Raw genomic sequence first — 22339 nt, 5'->3', positions numbered from 1 at the left:
GAGGTACAGCTGTCAGCATTAGCTGTAAGGTGAAGCTTTATGATTTAAAACGGGTTTATAGCAGGGTCATTTGCAGCAGAGGAGAACTTGACCCAGCAAGGAAAGGGTCTCCTCTAGTTCCACCTCCTGTCTCCTTTGTCAGCTCAATACTATTTCTCTAAACCTTTTTCAAGGAGAGATTTACACTCTGCAGTATCCAGCCTTTCCTGGCTCCATCTCTCTGAAAGAAGAGTTACAGGGCTGAGCTTGGCTTCCTGGCACCTCCTGAGAGGGAGGCTGAGGGTTCTGTGCTCCTTCCCAGGAGGCTGCATCTCCCTGGGCCTCTCCTGGTGGCCCTGCTTCTGTGAGGTCACATCTCCTCACCCCAACTTTTCTGTTTTGCTTCCCACCTGCTCCACATCAACCCCGGGCTGTTTGACTGCTCAATGCTGCAGATCAATGACTTGGTGATACACTTATTGCTCTGCCTTGCTTTGCCTTCCCTTATGCACTTTAAAAGGCTTGCAGGAGTAGAAATCCCCAAGGTAACACTGCCAGAGATCACAAAACCTATGAGCAATTATATCCTTGGGCAGAGGAACTAAAAAGAAGCTCTTAATGCTGCCAGCACACTCACAAGCTGGAGCTGCTGGCCAAGCCACTGCCAACAGCAAGACACAGCCTTATACCTCCTACTGGATGGCTTGTGAGACCTCCAAGGAAAAGAAAGATTACTTAAAAATGAGCAGTTCAACATGTTAGTTCCTCACAGTCAGTCTGCCTGCAGCAAGCATGTAAAAAAGTCAAGTGATGGTGCAAACTCCTTGTGACAGGCCTCTGCAAAGAGGGACTGGAAGTTCAGGCTTCCCACGTTCCTGGAGCCAGTGTGGTGGTGGAAACCATAGAGTTCCAGCAGAACTGGAACTGTCACCATGGATCATCTGCAACACATTTCCCTCTATGCATTCAAAACGTGGAGTCCCTTGCAGTTTTTCAGGAAACAAACAAACAAAAAACCCCTAAAAACAACAACAAAAAAACACCAATCAACCAACCAACCAACCCAACCCAAAAAACCCCCACAATCTCAAAATGCCACCATTTTTTCTCAGCTCTACACCTAATTTTCCAATATTTTTGCAACCTGTCTATTGTTGGACTTTTAGGTTAAAGGCAACTTCTGGAGGCTTTTAAAAATTAAACACTGTCCTTGCATAATAAGGACTAAGCTGGCATTGCATGGTGGGCTTGAATTGCTGCTGTGCCCAATCAAGTTCTGTTCTCATTTTTTCACCTTGCCAAAATCTGACCATGTTCCTGTCGAGACTGCTGAGAAACCACAATCCTGGAGACCCACAGATGCCTTGGCATAGGAGATGAAACCAGCACTGGGTTTGGGCACTGCAGGACAAACCATACCTTGCTTTCCCCTGCCTTCACTGCCAGCATCAGGTCATCCTTGAGCTGTTTCTTGCAGTGCTCACAGGCGCAGTCGAAGTAATATTGCTTCTTGAGCTGCGCGCGCCGCTCCTCGCTCAGGCTGAGGAAATCCACGTAGGAAACCGTCAGCTCATCCCCCGGGGAAATCTTGCTCAGGGCCCTCAGCTCGATCCTGGGGGCACAGGAGATGGGGTGTGCGCTTGGAGAAGCAGCAGAAGCAGAAGTGCAGCCACAGCCCTGCAGCCTGCCCTGCTTGCAGAGCTGAGCCCTGGCCCTAAGGCGCTGCTTTAAGGCTGCAGGGAGGCAGTGCAGAGGTGAGCAGCAGCCTGGTAACTGAATACAGGGCATGAACACACACACACCAGTTTTTCCTGCCCCTCTACAAGTCCCTGGTAGGGGTATGTAAAGGTCTGAGCTATAGAGAGGTTATGGCTCCATTAATTTATCCATATGGTGGCTCAGCCTAATCAATTTCTAGTTTGTTGCAGATCTCACGAGAAGAAAAAAAAACATTGAGATCAGAAATACACACCAAAATGCTGAGTTTGGATTTGGGCTCTTTTTTTAAGTGCTGTTTTGCATGCTATCCCTGGCTATACTCCCAGATCCCAAGCTCTGCTGCCTTCAGTATCGTTTTCACTTTGAAAAGTTAAGATAAATTCCCTCTGGGTGCTGCATAAGAGATGCCCTCACCCTGTTCATGCATTTCCACATAAAAGCTTAGAAGTAATTATCTGGAGAGAGTCTATTTTTAAATAGCTCATTTGACCTATTACCACAATTCAATTGCCAGTCTCTGTTACTGAAATCCATGGCAAGCCCATGGTGATGGGATTTGGAAAGCCAGACCTTTGTATCTCTCTTTCCCTTATTCATTCCCTGCAAAAGGTCTTAAATAATGTGGAGATTCAGAACTATTCCCTTGCTGTTTCACTGAATATCCCAGTTACTCTGGGCCATCTCTCAGATGTAGGGGTTAAACAGGCACAACTGGCTAGAGAATTTGGCCAGAAATTTGGGGAAAAAATCCATCAAATACCAACTGTGAGGAGTTCTTTTGTATCCACCTCCTCTCCCAGCTACTAGTGAGCTCAGCAGTGTGTTTAATGTATATATTTGGCCTGAGATGGACCTGGGGGGGACCTGCTGGCTCCCACCTGAGCATGAGGTGCTCCAGGTGGAACCCAACAAAAGCCTCACTAAAGGCAGAGGTGGCAGAGCTATCACCTGGTGCTTTAAAAGTAAGCCTTTTGGGGAGGACAGGACTTATTCTGTGTGATCGTGTTTCTGCAAAGGGATTGTAATTGTAATTCCCTTCTAATTCCATTGGAATTCCTGTTACAGGCTCTCAGTTCCAAGGTCGTAGCTCTGAGTCTTCCAGCTCTGCTAAAGCTGCTGTCAAAATTCTTCTCCAAGGCTGGTCGTGATCTTCTCTGGGTGTTGCCGTATCAGCAACAAGTTTCATACAAAATTTACCACTAAACATGCCATTGTCACAAAGGGCAGCTATTAGTTATGTCACAACCACAGGAAAGTGCCAGACAGAGAAAGGTGCAAACAGCTACTCCAGGAGGAAGTGCACAAAAAAGAACAATTCCCAGCTGAAAAGCTTACACATATAAACATTCCTGTTCACACTTCACAGGATCCTTGTCAAAGTGAGTCATGCAACCAGAGAAGCAAAATCAAGCCTCTGACTTTCATGATGCCCCTGATAGCCCAAGCACCACAGGGGTATTTTAAGCAGCCATCCCTGGTGTGGAGGGCATTGATAGCCTTTGGGGTAAGCCAGGAAACACATGGCATATTTTAAATACTGTAGTTAAAGAGACACTGTCAGCCAGGAGCACACCACTGAGCTTGTCAAGGGCTCTTTCCCAAGTAAAGTGAGTGCCTGATAGCTCAAAACTCAAATTGCCCCAAATAGCAACTCTAATCAGAACTGAAACTCTTTTTCCCTTTTTTATGGCCCTATCTATAATGTACTGAGTAAGATTCAGTGGTGAAGAAAAGCACTTCAAATTTCACAATATTTCACATCTTCTTTGAGGAAAGTGCATGCCTGCTTGAAATTAATTTTTGAAGGCAAACAGTGTCCCCTTAAGAACAGTGACTATAATATACCAAATGCCATGAGTTAAGCAAAGATTCTTTTTTTGCACATATTTTTGTGATTTATTTAGTTTGGATCAGGTAACAGTGGCATCATTAAAAGGTGGAACATTAATCATGGATTATGATAAAAGGGATTGAAACCTACATCTCATGGTATTACTGCTCCTGCAAGCAACACATTCCTTGGGCACAGTTTGTTGCAGGAGAAACATGGAGAATTTAGTGTGTCAGTAACACACTCATTTCTCATCTCCTAACATGCAAGGCTTTATTTTGGGCTGTACAAGATTAGCAAGACCTTGTTCTGACTTTCATGCTCTTGCCATGGTCAGGGGAGGAGAAATGAGAAGTGGAGAGGGGAAATACTGACAGGGAGGAAGCCAAGGGAGGGGGTGGGAAGGCAGAGAGGGAATTCACCCTGGGGAAGACAGTCTATTACCGCTACTATTTTAATTTACCACAAAATGCAGAGTTAAGTGAGGTTTGGGTTTAGTGGGGCTTTACACAGGGGAAGAGGAGAAGTTTAGAAAACAGGAAAAGTGGAATTTGGAGTAAACAGAGCCCCTTGGGGTCTTTGCATCTTTTCCATTAGACATGGGGGGGCACAGGGTAATGGAGGAGAATGATGCTTTCAAGACTGACCCACCTCATCTGTGTGTGGAACATTGATCTTACAGCCTCATGACTGAAAGACAAAACAAACATCTGCAGTTTACACATGTACAAGTACAACAACAAAGAAATGGGTACATGGCATAGCACTGGACGCTGCACTGACAGGAGACAAGGGAGCTGCCTGTGCTGGCCCATGTGGCACTGCATGAGAGCTTCTCTTTTGGTGTGCACTGCCAGGACCAAACTGTCCATCACTGGGCCATGGGGGATTTGGTGGAGTATGCCCTGGCACGGTGATTTTAGGAGTGGTCTAGGTCAGGGAACATGAAAAGCCTGCTCCTGATATTTGGCAGGAGCAAGGGGACTGGATCTCCTGCACAGAAAGGTCTCCACTGACATCAGCAGTTGTGCTCTCTAGAACACAGCTTGAAATGGAAATCAGACTGGGATATCAGCCACAATTCACCTGGCCAATAACCCCATGGTCAAGTTTAAAGTCAGTAACCAGATACATGTGGGAGCTTTGACAATCTGCCAGGCAAATCAATGCCATTCCTGTACTTACCCAGAAAGTCAGGGCTGTTATCACTGCTGGGAGCTGTTTGGAGAGGCTTTTCTATCAGCCCACTATGGATCCAATCCAGGGCAACTGGATGTCATAGTACAGACTCCAACCTGACTTTGGATCAGACCCTATTTCCCACCAAGGTAATCACCCAGATTTGTTTTCTTTTGGCTTATTTACCAGCTGCTTGGGTAAGTGCTGGTGTAGTTTTATCAGGGAAAACCAGCAGTGATAACTGGAATGCAGAACCAATGTGTTAGTTAAAAAATGAGGGGCTGGGGGAAGAGGGGTGGTTAAGTTATAGCACTAAAGTTTAGTGAAGACAGGTAGCTGTAAAAAAGCAGCACAAAGATCAGAGGAAATCCTGTGGCTGTGCAGTTTTTGGCAAGCAATTCCCCACAGTTAATGTTTTACACACACTGCAACCTTCTGAATCAGCAGCAGTTTATACCTGTCATGGCTTGGAAACTGGGAAGGGCAGAGCATCCCTCCTGTGGGCTACCACCTTCACCATATCATGGTTTCAGTCCCAGATTTGGTGAAACCTCTCCCATTTCCCACTGAATCTTTTCCCATCTCACTCGTCCTGCAGAGATTTTCTTACAGGACTGGGGTGGGAATAGGGAATGCCCAGAGACTGAGAGCATCCTGCACTCTCAGGTGACTCTGCTTGCAGATTACAGTCACATCTGTCACTAAAGTCCCATTGCTAAAGAGTTAATCAGTGATTAATTGGGATGGCACACTCTCACCAGATGGGGGTTGTGTTAGGAGTGGTTATAAACACACCAGCAGATTGTGATACACAGCTGAGTGCAAGCTTCAGTTGGGAGAAACTCTTGGGTTGTAGACTCAGCACAATCCTTGATAGTTTGCAGGTAGAATTACTCCTCAACTATCTATAAATGAGACTTTGATATAAGGGATGAGTTAAACAGCTGCTTCCTACTTTAGCTACCTATTTTGAGACTAGTTACAAAACTCATAAGAAACCAGGGAAAAATTCTTTGCTGGTTGCTGGATTTGGGCTCAAATCTTATGTATTTGTTAGTGCATCAGATGGCAATTTTTTAAATAACGAGGAGAGAAACCAGTTTGTCTTCAGCAAGAAAATACGGTTGGGGTTTTTTTCCCTGAGCTAGAGAAGGAAAGAAAAATGAATAGATTTCCTGGGGCAGGGACCTGGCACTGGTGATGGCAGAGCCTGCTGAGTTTTGGCTGTTGGGATCCATCCCTATGCACCAAAGGACAGAAATCCACTCACTTGCCATTGTTGAAGACGACAGTGCAGTTGGGCCAGCAGTCGTGGTTGGCCTGGCAGAGGTTGGGGAAGACTCCCACTCCAACAGCCTGCAGTCCTCTTTGGTCACTGAGGGTAAAGCCATTGCAGCTGATCTAGCCCCAAAACACAGGCAGGGAGAAGGGTTAAAGCAGAAAAAGCTGAAACTCCATTTGGGATAAAACATCAGAAGAGAAGCAATGCAGGGCGCGTGCAGAGGGACCAGGCCAGAGCTGAGTCAGTGTTACAGAATATTTGCTGTCAGTGTTCACTTGGGATGCCTAAGATAAACTTGGTTTGGCCATGCATTGATTTCCTTATATTTGGTTCCTGAAAATAATCCAGAGAAAGGTCACAGGAAAATGACTTTGAGGCAATTCAAGCAGAAAGCAAAGTTCACACTCCTGGAAACAGGTATCAGTTAGAAATTAACCTTGACTGCTGTATTGGACCTGGTCATGTTTGCTGGGTTGCCCTCAAAGCTCATAAAAACCAGCTACTACTCTTTGCTGTGAATTTTCAGCATTACTACTTTTGCATGACATATATTCCAAGAATGAATTATTTGACTTTTCTATATTATACACTACTATGAACAGAGCAGTTTTTAGTCACAAGCATAAATAATGGAAATATCTGCAAAGAAAAACATGATAAGATAAATCAAAGGAAATAATTAACTCAGCTACTGATTATTTTACCCTGATAATAGTTTTATTTCCTTTGCAAACTGATTCTGTAGTTTTTCTGTACTTTCTTGCTCCTGCACAGACAAGCTGTGCTGGTCACTATCACATAGGGTCTCCCTGTGTGCAGTGCACTGGGTTTTCTTTGTGGTGTGGGTACCAAAGCATGCTGTGTCCTCTCCCTGTACTGGGAGTGGCAAGGGCCAGCTTGTCTCGCACAGCAGCCACGGGCAGAGGGGTGAGCAGAGCCTGTGTCTCCTCCTGGCAGTGTTGGGAGCTGAGGGGGCAGTGCAGGGATACCCAGGCCTGGGAGCAGAGCAGCTCAGCCTCAACTGGAATCTCCCTCTCTGCTACAAAAATTTGTAGTTAACAACTTTGTAATTGATATTATTAAATATATTTCCATTTTTTATTGATTTTATTTATATGTATATTCAGTCAACGTAAAAAAATCCAATGTACACAATATTAATAGACATTAACATATCTACTAAAACAGATCTTCTATATTCAGATATATTTTAGATGTAGTTACTAAAAATATACTTTCTCAGCTCTCCCAGTGCAGAGGGATGCCCAGTGGGACTTGTGATGAAAATGCAGCAGCCATGATTGAGCAAAACACTTGTCTGCACATTGGACAGACAAAATGCTGCAGCCTTTGCTATGGCTCAATTTCCCAGTGTCAGCACAGAGGAGAAGCAGGTGGGGAATGGGATGGAGTCAGCCCTCCTCTCATGAGGCCAGCTGCAGAGTTTCTCCCCAAGCTGGCATTACAAACCCTCCCCACGTGCACCCCTCGGACCTACCACCCCGAAAATGTGGGAGATGAGCTGCATCCCGAACTGCTGGCAGTGGGGCGGCCAGAACTCCAGGAAACTCTCCACGTCAGCACGCAGCTCCTTCTTCTCCTCCTCCCCAAAGCTGTCCACGTGGTTCTGCAGCTCCTCGATGGGCACCAGGCAGCCCTCGGACAGCCCCGTGCCCTCCCGCTCCATCTTCCACAGGATGCGGGCAGCCAGCCTGGCAGGGCACAGCCACGCGGGCAGAGAGCAGCATTCATCGTGGGGAAAACAAAATTTATCAAAATTCATCATGGGAAAACAATATTCATCAAAATTCATCGTGGGGAAAGCAGAATCCATCAAAATTCATCATGGGGAAAACAAAATTCATTAAATTTCATCTCCTGGAGGGAATGGTGAAGGTAGGTTGACTGAGACAGGCTCAGCATCTGATGGTGAGCATCCCCAGCCTTCTGAAGGACAAGGAGATGCAGGGGTTTGTCCCAGCACCTGTGCTCTCATCTGGAGATGTTCTACAGATCCCCAGCCCTCCACAGCTGCTCCCATTTCCTTGCGGATTCCTCTCATTTTTTATGGTGGAGCCAGAATGTGAAGACAAGTTAATGTGGCATTCACATTCTCTGATAAAATCTCTTCACCCAGGGTTTTTCTCCTGGGAAGCTGGGAAGCCTCAGAGAAAAGGAAAACAATTCTTATCTCATTTGCTTCTCCTGTGTTGTGCTCATGTGGAATGTGTTTGGAGATTGTTCACCCACAGGTGATTGTTCCATTGGATTCTGCTGGGAGTTGTTTTCACTCTTTGGCCAATGAAGGCCAAGCTGTGTTGGGACTCTGGAAAGAGTCAGGAGTTTTCACTATTATCTTTTTAGCCTTCTGTAAGTATCCTTTCTGTATTCTATAGTATAGTATTCTTTAATATAATAAGGTATTATAAAATAATAAATTAGCCTTCTGACAACATGGAGTCAGATTCATCATTCCTGCCTTTGTCAGGGCATCGCTGCAAATACAATAAAGTTAATGTATCCTATAGGTAAACTGGGGAAGAACCCATCTCTCCTTTCACTTTCCCACCTACTCCCCAGTTTCCCACACTTCCCAAACCATGCAGGGTAGGTCTGCCTCACCATGTTCAGAGGTTTTGGGGCCCAAAAATCCCCAAACAAGAACACATCTCTTGCACCACTGATGCCCCTCTGTCACTATGATATTTTATGAAAAATCCTTTGACCAGGATTTCTTCTCCTGGCAAGATGAGAAGCCTCAGCTTCTCCATGTTTTGCTCCTCTGGAATGTGATTTGGAGAGTTATTTCCCCAGCATGTGAATTGTTTTAACTTAATGAGCAATCCCAGTCCAGCTGTGTCGGGACTTTGGTCAGTCACGAGTTTTCATTATCATTTCTTGTCTAGCCTTCTGATGTATCCTTTCTCTTTATTCAGTATAGTTTTAGTATATAATATAATATATAATAATCAGCCTTCTGAGAACTTGGAGTCAGATTCTCATCTCTCACCTCGTCCTGGGGATCCTCACAACACCACAACACTCCTCCACATACTTTCCCTATCTCAAGGATGCTCCTGGTCTATCCTAAACCTTCTCCCACCTCCACCTTGCCCAAACCAGGCCACCCAGCTGTTCTTTGCCACGAGAAGAGCGTGTCCCAGGTCTGTCCCCTCCTCTCCCAGGCCACGGGGGCCAGCTCTCACCTGATGTTTTCGGAGGGTGCCTTGCCATGCCTCTTGATGGCGGAGCACTCGTTTTTGTGGTTGAGCCAGGCCGCTCTCTGGCAGGTCCTGTCGCAGTAATGGGCAAACTTGCACTGCCCGCAGCGGTGCAGCCTCTCCTGCCTCTTGAAGCAGGTGTGGCAGATGACGTGGGTCAGGCTGCAAGGACACAAGGACACCTTGGATCAGTGAGGCCCCAGCTCTGCCCAGTGAAGTTCCAGCTGGTTTTGCATCCCTGCACACAAAGGAACTGTCACCGTGATATTTTATGAAAAATCCCTTTGCCAGGATTTCTTCTCCTGGCAAGATGAGAAGCCTCAGCTTCTCTGTGTTTTCCTCCTCTGGAATGTGGCCTGGAGATAGTTTATCCAAAAATGTGAATTGTTTTTAATTAATGTCCAATCACATCCAGCTGTGTCTGACTCTCTGAGTCTGTCACGGGTATTTATTACTCATTCTTGTCTGACCTTCTGATGTCTCCTTTCACTTTCTTTAGTATAGTTTTAGTATATAATTTTAATATGATATAATAATATAATAATATGATAATAGAATAGAATAGAATAGAATAGAATAGAATAGAATAGAATAGAATAGAATATCAGCCTTCTGAGAACTTGGACTCAGATTCTCATCTCTCACCTCATCCTGGGGACCCTCTCAACACCACAACAATGAACCCCTCAAGATTTTTGGGGAGGATGGAGAAACATCCCCCCCAGCTGAATGGTTGTGTTCTTGCCTTGTGCTGCTGCTGTAAGTAAAATGGTGATGGAATGACTGGGGCCCCTTCAAAAGGGGTATTTCATCTCTGGAGATTCAAAACAGGATTTCCAAAAAGAATCCTACAGTTGTGTGCATGTAACCATAACCAAGGCTAGGGGAGGATGCTGATGATGAAATCTGACTTTACATCCTCCCTCTGAGAGTGTTCAGGGTCCCACTGAGGAGAAACCTCCCCCATATCCCCTTTCAAGTGTCCAGCTTTTGCCCCTACAACTTAATTCACTGAGAAGGAGGGGGAGACACTTTGGTCTCCTGTCCAAAAAATTTTGGGACTTTCCCCTTGCTGCTAGAGAAAGCTTTTCACTGCCTGATTTAGTGTCTGCAGCTGTCTGCTTCTCCAGGCAGCCACCCACTTCATCTGGGCCTCCAGCCAGGCTTGACAGCTCAGGAGAATTTAAATTCCCATCACTCAGCCACTGCTGGTGCCAGGAGGGAGGTTCTCCTCACTGCAGAAAGCTCAGGGACCACAGAGGCTTCGTGATCAAAGGAACATTTATAATTGTGCACGGTGCAGGGTGGGGAAACTGAGGCATGGGGAAATTAAAAACAAATTATTGATGATCCTGTAAGGAGGATGTGCCACAAGCAGGAATCAGACTCACAGCCCCAGAGATTCCAGCCCAAAGATTCTCCTTTGTCTCTACTATACCTATATATAGGTACACACATATATATGCATATTTAATTTATATCACAGTACATTTTAAATGCATTTTCTCTTCTCTGAAAATATTGTGTGAGCTGCTGACTTCATCTACCCTGTGCTTTGGCTCTTGCAGGATAAAGAGGGTCACAGATTTAAAAGCAGGATGACCCACGTCAGACAAAACCACGTGCAAAAATGAGGTTTGGAAGAAAGAGTTTGGGAAAGTGAGCAGTGCTGGAGGGAGCCCAATGTAAGGCAAGCAGCTGGGATGGGACAGGGGGAAATGTGTGTGGGAAGGGGGATGCAGGCAGCTCCACTGTGCCCAACGGAGAGCTGAGAGCTGGTGAGAAATGCGAGGCTGTGCTCTGTCAGCTGTCAGGTCAGGGGGGCAGAGAGGTGCAGGAGAGATGAAACTCCTTGTAAGGCAAAGCAGAGCCAGGGAGCTGATAAACCCACATGCCAGGAAGCACAGGGAGATATCTCACAAGGGGAATGGGGGTCCCTCCTGCCACCCGGGTGTTTTAAGGGCAGTCAAAAAGCAAAAAAGAAAAAAATAAGTTTCCTTGTAGAGAAGAATGACAGGTTGGAAGGGAACATGGTGCAGAAAAATCCAAGTCCTCTACCAGGGGCTTCTCTATCCTCAGTTTGCTCCCTGAGAATAAAAAATACTGAAATGGTGACTTTGCATTTTGCTGTTTATTCCATGGGGTGTCCAGATTTTCCAAAGCAAACCTGGCTGGCAGAATTTACCACCAACTCCGGAAATCCCTCATTTCTGAGGAGATGCAGAAATGCACCAAAAACGTTGTACAAGACTTTCTGAGAAAGAGAAGGAACAGCCCTTGTGGTATTGAAGCTGCAGAGACAATTACTCCCAGGTAACCTGACTGGCAAGTGTAAGAAATACTGCAGCTTTTAACAAACCATTATGGGATCCTCTGTGCCCCAAAATGTTCTCAAAGAAGACTGGATTTGTGAATATTGTGTGTTATCAGGACTCCAGAGGCCTGGGCTCAACTCCTGGCACAGTAAAAATATCAGGAGACACAAGAATTTGAGATCCATTCCACAAAACTTCAATTAACATTGCTTAAGCATCTGCAAGCTCCTAAGTCCCCCAGGTGCCCCTTGGCAGTTGTGAAGCTCCTGCTGTGTCAGAGGAGCTCAGAGCTGGATGCCCCAAAAGGGAAGGACAGAGTGGGGCTCTCCTTGGCTGGGTTCTGGTTCCACCTGTCCTGAGACACAAAACACCCAGACACCAAAGCCTTCATGGTTCACAGGCTCCTCTCTGCTCCCCTCTGCAAGGCTGAGGCTCTCCACGTGGAGCAGCCTGAGGTTAAATTTAAGTCTCTCAGCCTGTGTAAATCATTGGTCTATAAAACCTTCTCTGTGTGGCCCAGAAAGTGTTTAACTCAACCCAAAATGGTTCCAGGTGTCCCAGATGTCCCCTGCAGTACAGAGAGCAGCATACACCCGTGTGGGCAGGGTGCTGCATGGCCAGGCTGATGCCTTGGGAAGGCTGACCTAGAACAGAGGCTGGGCAGAGATAAAGAATAAAGCAGGGATTTATTAAAAGGATCTCCTCAATGGATCCACCTTGGGCAACACAGGAGCCCAGCCAGGGCTGCACCCAAGATGAACCAAATTGGTCACAAAAAATGGTCATAAAATGCACTAGTGGTCATGAGGTCTCTCACTTTTATCAGTTCTGCTCCATTTGCATATTGGAGTTCATTATCCAATTCCAGCTTTAGCCCAGGCAGTCCCACCCTGCTTGTTTTCCTCTCTCCAGCCCACGGGGTTTGTGCTCTTGGACTGAGATTTGGATCATCTGTCCTTGGTGCCCAGCTGGAGCAGGAATTGTTTTGTCTCCCTGCTCTGTGCACAGAGCTCAGCATCCCCTATTATGAAACCCAGATCCACACACTAAAGCAGCACAGAATCTGAAAAATAGAAAAGCCAAAACCTGAGGCACACAGGCAGCACTAAAAGTCCCTGGAGAGGAGCCTGGGGAAGCACCTACTGCTGTGGCACCCACCAAGGATCCCTGGAGCTCCGAACGCTCTGGGTCCTGCTGCTCAGCTTCCCTTGCTTCATCACAGGGACAGCACAACTCATTTCTGCTCGGTCTGTGCCCTCACAGCCCCTGAGGTGATCAGTGCCCTTCCCCACACATAGTGAGAACTGGTTCTCACCCTGCCCAAACCAGGATCTCCTTCAGTACAGTGATGCCTCCAGCCCATCACAATCCTTGCCAGGTCAGGATTTAGGGCTGACACAGAGGGCAGATGCCACTGGCTGACTCACTGAATGACTTTCTGGGGAGCCTCATGTTTCCTTGGCCACTTTTCCTTCCCACCCCAGCATCAACCGAGCTGAACTCTGAAGGGCTCACGTGCTCTGGTGTCACTTAGGTGTGGGAGCCCAGGGCAGCACAGGGAATATTTCTCTGTCTGCTCTGGGGTGCCCTGACCCCCAGGGCAGCACTGACTTTCACCCTCATCCATGGAGAAAGTTTCCCAGACTTCAAGATAGACTGGAACCCACAAAAGTGTGAAATTGTGGGGGCCTGAATATATGTTGTATTGTAAGACCTATTGTGGTTCTAAGTTACTCTAAACGAGCTGCAGCTGCAGGGTCCTTAGTTGGGCAGCAGCTGTGGCTTGTGAAGGTAACTGAGATAAATAGGGGTGGGTCAAGAGCCCAAGAGGAGCCCCTGAGAAGAGAGACAGGACTGTGCTGCAGAGAAAGGAGAAGAGCCCCAGCAGAGAGGGAAGAACAACACTGCAGCAAAGATTGCAACAACTGGTGACCCCGACGTGATGAAGAACACACAACCAAACATTGAAAGACGGTATGGAATCCCCCGGACAGCCGAGAGCTGTGGCAGCCTGAGAGCTGGGACTTTGGAATATCAGCCTGAGAGCTGGGACTGTAGAACATAATATGGCCTTTGAATTAAGGAGCTGTAGCAGCAGAAAGCTGCAAGAATATGGCCTTTAAGGAAAAGAGCCTTGGAACATCGAAAGACAGCCGAGAGCTGTGGCAGCCTGAGAGTTGGGACTTTGGAATATCAGCCAGAGAGCTGGGACTATAGAAGATAGGATAGCCGAGAGCTGTGGCAGCCTGAGAGCTGGAACTGTATGTGTATTGTGATTGTATAATTGTTAAAAGAAAAGGGGGAAATGTGGGGGCCTGAATATATGTTGTATTGTAACACCTGTGTGGTTCTGAGTTGCTCCAAACGAGCTGCAGCTGCAGGGTCCTTAGTTGGGCAGCAGCTGTAGCTCGTGAAGGTAACTGAGATAAATAGGGGTGGGTCAAGAGCCCAGGAGGAGCCCCTGAGAAGAGAGACAGGACTGTGCTGCAGAGAAAGGAGAAGAGCCCCAGCGGAGAGGGAAGAACAACGCTGCAGCGAAGATTACAACAACTGGAGAGAAAGGAGAAGAGCCCCAGCAGAGAGGGAAGAACAACGCTGCAGCGAAGATTACAACAACTGGGGAGAAAGGAGAAGAGCCCCAGCAGAGAGGGAAGAACAACGCTGCAGCGAAGATTACAACAACTGGGGAGAAAGGAGAAGAGCCCCAGCAGAGAGGGAAGAACAACGCTGCAGCGAAGATTACAACAACTGGTGCCCCGTGTGAGGAAGAACGCACAGCCAAACATCACAAGAAGGTATGGAATCCCCCGGACAGCCGAGAGCTGTGGCAGCCTGAGAGCTGGGACTTTGGAATATCAGCCAGAGAGCTGGGACTATAGAAGATAGGACAGCCGAGAGCTGTGGCAGCCTGAGAGCTGGAACTGTATGTGTATTGTGATTGTATAATTGTTAAAAGAAGAAAAGGGGGGAAATGTGGGGGCCTGAATATATGTTGTATTGTAAGACCTGTGTGGTTCTGAGTTGCCCCAAACGAGCTGCAGCTGCAGGGTCCTTAGTTGGGCAGCAGCTGTAGCTCGTGAAGGTAACTGAGATAAATAGGGGTGGGTCAAGAGCCCAAGAGGAGCCCCTGAGAAGATAGAAAGGACTGTGCTGCAGAGAAAGGAGAAGAGCCCCAGCAGAGAGGGAAGAACAACGCTGCAGCGAAGATTACAACATGAAATAGATTATAGAGAGCAGTGTAGGTGTAGCACTTGGTGAGAAATTGAGGGCTTGGGATTTTTAGTGTGTTGTGGATGGCAGCAACATGGAGGGCACAGGGTCTTATTTCTTCATGCTGCTTCTTCCTTCTTCTCCATGGGTTTGGGTGGCATTTTGTAATTGGGCAGAAAAGTCTGCATTGTGGGCTCTGTGGGATCAGTAACTGGGTTGAAAGGGAAAATAATCCAGGTGTCAGTTCTTAATTGGACAGTTTAGTATTACAAGACCTTGTAACAAGAGATTGTTGGCCATTTTGTGCCTTCTAATGAAAGGCTGCCAAACTCACAGTAGTGAGACTGTTTTACTGATAAGAAATAATAAACACTTGAGTCCGAACATGAATGACCCAGTGCCTTCAGTCCAGACCTAGAGAAATCAACAACTGGGACCCCAGCAACTGGGACCCCCACACTTAGGTAGGACACACAACTAATCCTGAATGCAGCTGCAGTGACAAAAGCAGAGATTCAACGTGCCAGCCAACAAATGCAAGAGGGAACACAGCACTGACAGCTAAACCATGGCTCCTGCAAGCCCAGCCTGCAGTGAAAGCACAAGAAACAATTCTTGTGACTGCTTGGATTGCATTCAGACAGATTAAGGTCGGTTGGACCTGCCAGGGTTGAGCACTGTCACAGGAAATGTATTAACCTAATCTCTGAGACATGCACAGCCCAAACATCTGCCACCCAGCACACAAAACATCTCATTCAGTGGCCTGGAAAAGCCAGGTGAGATGGCTTTAGTGCAAAGAAGCAAGGAGGATTTCATTGAGGAGCTGATAGGCACAGTGAGTGGCTCCCACACTGTTAAACATGGGTGCCTGCTGTTCTGTACATCACAGATGACACACAGAGATGGCCGAACTTACACCTAAATCCTATTTATGATTGCTTGGCAGGGCATCTCTCTCCTCAGTCTGCTCCAGAGAGCAGCAGCTGAGGATGTAGAGCAAAGTCTCCTTGGTTTTCAAAGCAGAGGCTGTAGCACTTCACTAAAGACAGCAGCCTAAGAAAATGCACCTGCTACCTAAAGATGAATTATTAGCATAAGAATGGGTTTGCTCCTTTTAAAAGGAGTTGGAGTTTGGTACTTTCATCTTTAAAATGTCAGGGATGAGATATCCTGGTTTTTCTGATTTGAGAGGAGGATTTATTTTAGACTAATTTTTGACTATTTTATTTCTAGTCTTTTATTACGAGATTTCTCAGCGTTTTCTTAGAGGTGTGGGTGAGATTTTCTTTTAAAAATCTGGGTTTGTTCTCAGGTTTTAATTAGGCTTTTGAACAAATTAGATAGTAATAAAAGATCAAACCCCAGGACATTTTTTTCAAATATGAATATGATCACATTAGCTCTCAGTTTTTATCAGTGTCAGCTCAAAGAATTTGTTCCCATAATCTTTTCAGTCATGCTGTTATGGAAAATTTTGTATTTTTTATATGTCTAGGTCATCCTAACTACAATAGCAGAGCTCCCTACACTTCCTTGGAAAATGTTTTTGGCCTCTTTGTACATGAAAAGACAGGCAAAATTTGCATGATCTCAGGTTTTTTTTATCCATTTGCAGATCCCTCATCAAGCAGACCTCCAGGTGATCTCGATTTTCCACCACATGACACTGTTTCCCTTGGCTACTGTCCCTCAACTCCTGCTGGTTAAAGAGCAAATTTCTCTTGGCAAGGGCTGACAAATGAGGCATCCCCTTGCTTATAGGCAATGTAAACTCCTGCAGGCTTGAGAGCCAAGGGATGTGCCAGAGGAGAAGGTCACATAGAGCACATCAGGCACTGGGAATGCCTGGTCAGGAAGGTGATGGAGGAAAGGAGACCTGGGATCTGCAGGGAGAAAGCAAAGAGGGAGGGAGGGTTAGAGAAAGCCTCAGTGAGAGGCTCAGGGCCCTTGAAAATTGAAAAATTACCCCAACAAAAGCAAAGAATCCCTTGAGAAGATGCATTTACAGGTTTCTGCTTCTACTTCAGAGCAAAGCCTGACAGTGGTGTTTTGTGGGTGATATTTGCAGCAAGGGTAAATCAGAGATCTGGCTGTGTCTGCACTTTATCCTGGAAATCACAGAGTTCTGCACCCCTTTGCCATCACTGTTCACCATTTCTTTAAGCAGCCTGCTCTCACTAAGGTAGAAGTAGCAGGCTTGATACAGGAGTCAACGCTAAGTATACACTGTGTGAAGCAACTAAGTTATAAAATCATAAAATCAGAATGGTTTGGGTTAAAGAGACCTTTAAAGGTCACCTAGTCCTAGTCCAACCCCCCTGAAATGAACAGGGTTGGCCTTGTGAGTCATGCTCTGGCCTTAAAATCTGACTGTGAGCTGGCTGGTGTTTATGGGATCCTCATTTTTCTTTGAGTTTTACGTACTTCTGGATTAAAAGCTCTGGCACTGTGTAAAAAACTGCTGCTTAGATGGCCATCATTGGCCTGAAGAGTACAACCATCACCAACTTAAACAACTTCAGGGGCTTTCAGGGTCCCTGTGACCTTCGGGGCTTTCCAGGGTGGGATGCAGCCTGTGGATTTAGATGCCAAGATGTGTCTAAAGGGTCTGGAAAGCCATTCAGCTCAAAGGTAGGTGTCTGTGTTCACTGCACATACAAAGTTCCATTGATTATATCAGCATTTAGTGTTGGATTCACTCATCTGGACGCAGAAGTCCAGTGTTAGGCTCTACCTGATGATAGAGTTTTGTCAAAGGAAACATTCATCCTTTTTCCTAGCAAAATAAAATCTCAATTCCTCAACTCAGCCTCCTACTGAAAGACAGACATTAATAAAGTGCAGTTGGGTGACAAATTACTTTGACAGCTCTTCACGTGTGTCTGTCTGTCTAGGTATCCATCTCTATCTACATATCAGTCAGGTTGGAGTCTGTACTGGGATATCCACAGTATATATATATATATAAATAAAATTTTTATATATGCATGTATAATTTTTATGTATGTATATGTCTATGTCTATAGATATATATATGTGTGTATATATATATACACATATATGTATATATATGTGTATATATATGTGTATATATATATATACACATATATATGTATATATATGTATATATATATGTGTATATATATATATATATGTGTGTGTATACATATATATATATATATATATATATATATATATATATATATATATATATATATATATATATATATATGGGTTGGATCCATAGTGGGCTGATAGAAGAATCTCTCCAAACAGTGATCACAGCCCTGACTTTCTGGGTAAGTGCAGGAAGGGCATTGATTGATTTGCCTGGCAGCTTGTCAAAGCTCCCACGTGTAACTTGTTACTGACCTTAAACTTAAACCCTAACCCTAACCCTAACCCTAACCCTTAAACTTGACCATCTGGTTATTGGCCAGGTGAGTTGTGGCTGATATCCCAGCCTGGTCTCCATTTCAAACTGTGCTCTCTGGACAGCACAGTGGTGTTGTATCTCTGCAGGGCTGCTCCTCCTAATCTCAAACAGATCTTTGCTTTGCCTGCACATCCTATGCAGCCACACAGAATTCCCTGTGTGGCCTCTGCACTGCAGCTGCCTTCCAGACACCCTTCAACAGCAAAATCAGGGGAAGGAGTTCAGGGTCTCCATACCCACAGACTGGGAATGGATTCCCAAAGGACTGAGTTCTCCAAAGGGCTGCAAAGCAGAGACCAGCTCTGCACTCTGGTGCATCTCTGTGGTCTTTATGCACAAAGACAGCTGAGATCTCTGGAAAATCTGGTCACATATCTGGTAGGGCCTGAGTCAAAACTTAAACCCAGCAATCCTTCCTATTTGAGTCCCTTTTCCACAGTACACAATGCTTTCAGCAAGGCATGGGGGATCCTGAGTTGAGTTAGGATGAGGGACTCTGGATTTGGGGTTTCCCTGTGCAGGCTGAGGCCCTTTTTTAATAGAGTAGATTCAACAGCAATTTTGGGAGCTATACACCTGTGTTTGTGGGCTAGGAAAGGCACATGCCCCTTCACTGGGCTCCTCATCCCAACAGCAGTTCCTATAGGGTAAAACCAGCTGCCAAGGCCAGGTGTGGATTTAATCTTGCAGGAACAAAGAATGTGAGGATGCAGGCAACCCTTCTTTGACAGCACTTAATTCAATGGAGTTTGATGCAGCTGAAACCCAGGGACAGCAAGAGAAGGGACCTTTAAAACAAAAGCCCTGGGTGCGGAGGAAAAGCATCAAGGTAATTTCCACAAGAAAAATGTGTGTTTCCATTATATCTCACACCCAGGGTATATCCTGCCAAGCTCTTACCAACAAGCATTTGGTCTGTTTCGGAGATTTTGGGACTGTGTTTCACCCCTGACCCATATTCAGTGCCTGGAGATGAAATGTGCCACAGGAGGGTCAGAATCCATTAATTATTGCTCAACAGTTGCAGAGAAGGGCTGTGCTTACCTTGACTTCTGCACCTGCCCTCTGGGAGCTGCACAAGCCCAGCTTGGGCAGGAAGGGAGGGAAGCAGGGAAACACATCTGAGCTTTTCTGCTGGAAACCTCAGCCTGAGCCACAGCCTGCACTCTGAGCTGTGGTGGCTTCTGCCCTTATCTCACATTACACCCGTGACATTTGAAAATGCAGCAAAGTTGCAGCTCTTCAACATGGGCTGCTCTGCTCTCTGCATGGTGCAACACTGCACATGGAAGAAAAAATATTTTTAACCCATCATCAAAAGCCAAGATGTTTCCAGCTGTTTAAAAAAAAAGTCTTTTTAATAAGGTATATGAGAGAAATAATTTTCCATAGCACTTCCAAAGCAAATCACCACAAAATTCCAGCTAGTGACATGAGTGAAACTGAGGTACTGACTGAAGAGCTAAAAGGACACATCAAGGAGAAATTATTTTGTCACCAACTCCTGCAATTGAGCTTAGGGTTAAGACTTCAAGAACTCAACATTTTAAAGTGAAAAACGGCATTTTTAAAGTGAGCTCTTGCAATGACATGTTAAAATAAAAACTAAAGGCGTCACTCCTGCCATGGCAAAGATTCATAATCATGTTCACCCACTGGCAGTTAAAGGACAAAGAAACAGTGAATGAAAGACACATAAAAAACTTATTTCTTCCTCTGCCCATTTAATATCCAGTTCTCTGCTGCTGCCAGATCACACAGTGGCACTGAGCAGCTTCAGCTACAATTCCACCAGGGCTAATGCAGCAGCACAGCCTCTGCTTGTGCCCCAGACTTCGTTAGCAGAGCTGATTTAATTAGACAAACTCAGCTAAGCAGAATTGCTCACAGCCCTGTTAGGTGTGCAGGGTATTTACTGGAGTCATTGGCTGTTTGGGGCTAAAAACTCAGTCTCAGGACTCACCATGATGCCCTTGATGAACACTCATAACTTTCTTAAGCTCAGAATTAAATCTTCAGCTGTCATCTAAGTCCTCAGTTTAGAAATCCGGGCCACATTCTGTTCTCAGTTACCATGTTATAAGGCTGAAGAAATTTCATTTATGTCAGAGGCTTTAATTTATATTTAATCCAATGGAAATCAGCACAGAAATCCATTTTTGCATCTTTTCCAGGTTATTTAAGCAAATCTTCCACTGATCCAAAGGGCAGAAGTGGGCACCTACCAGCAGCACAGGTTGGGTGAATGTTGTGATTAAAACAAGCAGCAGAAAAGAAAAATATCCTTGCACCAGAACTCAGAGTCTGGCTACATCAGTGGGAGCATAAATTCAAAACCAAGTCTCGTGAAAGAGCAGAAGCAGACGTTTGTCTCCAGTTGGCTCCGGCAGCTGTAAATATTAAATCTGTTTAACAGAAACAGTGTCACTCGCTGATCCCCACCAGCTCCTCGCTCCAGGGCAGCAGTGATGGAGCTGGAAGTGCAGCTGGGGATGGTAAAATGAGCAGAGCACCACAGAACTCACTTTTATCGTGTTTTACCCACCAGAGGCTTGAGCAAAGCCAGTCTGGGGCTCCTGTACCCGAATTGCCCTGGCTCCTGGCAGTTCTCTGCAGTGCAGCGCTGCTGCTTCTGCGAGGCACTGAGTGCATCCAGCTTTCCCTGCTTTTCTCAAAGGTTGCACCACCAAGCACCTTGCAAGGTCACACCCCGGACACAAACTGCACCTCCTGCAGGTGAGCAGGCTGGTCTGAGCCCTGGGAAGGACGTTCACTGCCAACTGTGAATGTGTCTCTCCAGAAGTGCTTCTGACTTCCCTCTGATCCTTCTCTGATGTCATCCAGGCACCTCCAAACTTTTACACAGCCTCCCAGATGAAATTTTGCAGCGAGATTATTTTTGCCCCGAGCTTTCCAAGCGCTTTTCTCTTACCTGTCAAAAACCACGGCTGCGTAGGCTGGCTCTGCAAAGATGACATCCCCAGGCAGGAATTCCTTCTGGGCTTTCAATCCCCTGCCTTTGCCTTCGGTTGTGAACAATTCCACGGACTCCATTCCTCCTTTGGTCATCCCAGGGAGCCCAGGCTTTGGGAGGTGGGTGTCTCAGGGCAAGGCAAAGCTCCTGGCACTGCTGCCAGCTTGGGTGTGCTGTGGGGTTTATAAAGGGAGGGCTGCTCTGCCCCCTCCCCTGGGCACACGGATTCCCATAGCAGGGCCAGGGGGTGGGAGCAGGGGAGGCAGGAGATCCTCTGCTCAGCAGCCCTGAGCTATGCGGGGATGGGACACGGCTGGGGTTTCTGCTCCATTAGGAAAACCCTCTCCGAAAGTGACGTGGGGAGGTGTTTCTCCCTGCCACAAGAAGTTGTATATGTTACAACTCGGCTTAATTTACACTCTCCCATTGGAGAGAGAGTGTATTCTCCTCACAGGGTATTTTTAGCCACCACATGCTTCTGTCTCTCAGGAAGCAACAGCTGAGACAGTGGGATGGGGAGGGCTGGGATGCCTATTTCTGACCCCTGCGCTTCTGTCTGGCTTTTTCTAGAAATCAAACAAAGCTGCTTTATTTTTACCCTCCAAAAGATGGACAGCGAGTTCAGAGGCAGGGATAACAGGGAAACATGTGCCTTGACATTCTCAGCATCCTGTCAGCACCAGGAAAAGAGGAATTCACATCCCAAATGCCAGGGGCAGCATGTGTGTGTACAGAGCAGTGGGGAAGGAGCTGGAAGGACACCAAGAGTTCAGCACAGACTGCAGGAGCAAGCAGGATATCCTGACACTCTCACCATCTTGGATGCTCTAAACCTCTTTGAACCAGCACCTGAGAGCTGTGGAGGAGAATCTGAGCCCCCTGAGAGGAAAAGGATGGTCCAACAGAGAGACCAAAGTCAGGAGCAGCAAGGCCCTGGCTTTACTCCCTGCACCAGTGCAAGTTCAATGAGACACAAGGAAAGGCCCTCATGTGTGAGAGCGAACTCATTGTGAGAACTGAACCCAGCCCACACTGCCCTTCAGCATTTCTTTATCATTTAACAGCATTCCCAGGGCTGGTTCCTGCTAATCTCACCCTCCACCGAGGAAACCTGATGCTGTGTCCTGCTCTAAGCACTGTGCAGATAACAGTGATTGCAGTATTCTTCCCACATCTCTGTGCTGCACGGG

The 22339-nt window shown here is 46.3% G+C and overlaps 1 protein-coding gene across 2 annotated transcripts in view; it reads right to left on the bottom strand.

Moving 5' to 3' along the window:
- The window catches only part of SMYD1 (SET and MYND domain containing 1), a 29586-nt gene extending 8066 nt beyond the window's left edge, over positions 1 to 21520 (bottom strand). The window contains exons 1-6 of one of the 2 annotated variants that reach the window (XM_005490842.4): positions 21108 to 21520; positions 9197 to 9373; positions 7489 to 7702; positions 5979 to 6109; positions 4181 to 4219; positions 1399 to 1591 (exon numbers count right to left, since the gene is read on the bottom strand). In XM_005490842.4, coding sequence (XP_005490899.2) covers positions 1399 to 1591; positions 4181 to 4219; positions 5979 to 6109; positions 7489 to 7702; positions 9197 to 9373; positions 21108 to 21244 — 891 coding nt within the window. In that variant the 5' untranslated portion in view covers positions 21245 to 21520. The remainder of the gene's footprint in view (positions 1 to 1398; positions 1592 to 4180; positions 4220 to 5978; positions 6110 to 7488; positions 7703 to 9196; positions 9374 to 21107) is intronic. The other variant, XM_005490843.4, reaches the window with a different exon arrangement.
- Positions 21521 to 22339: the final 819 nt, after the last annotated feature.

This window comes from Zonotrichia albicollis, chromosome 5 (assembly GCF_047830755.1).
Source record: "Zonotrichia albicollis isolate bZonAlb1 chromosome 5, bZonAlb1.hap1, whole genome shotgun sequence".
In the NCBI taxonomy this organism is placed as follows: domain Eukaryota; kingdom Metazoa; phylum Chordata; class Aves; order Passeriformes; family Passerellidae; genus Zonotrichia; species Zonotrichia albicollis.
Note: the sequence above shows the minus strand (reverse complement) of the source record. Positions and strands in the feature narration are given on the sequence as shown.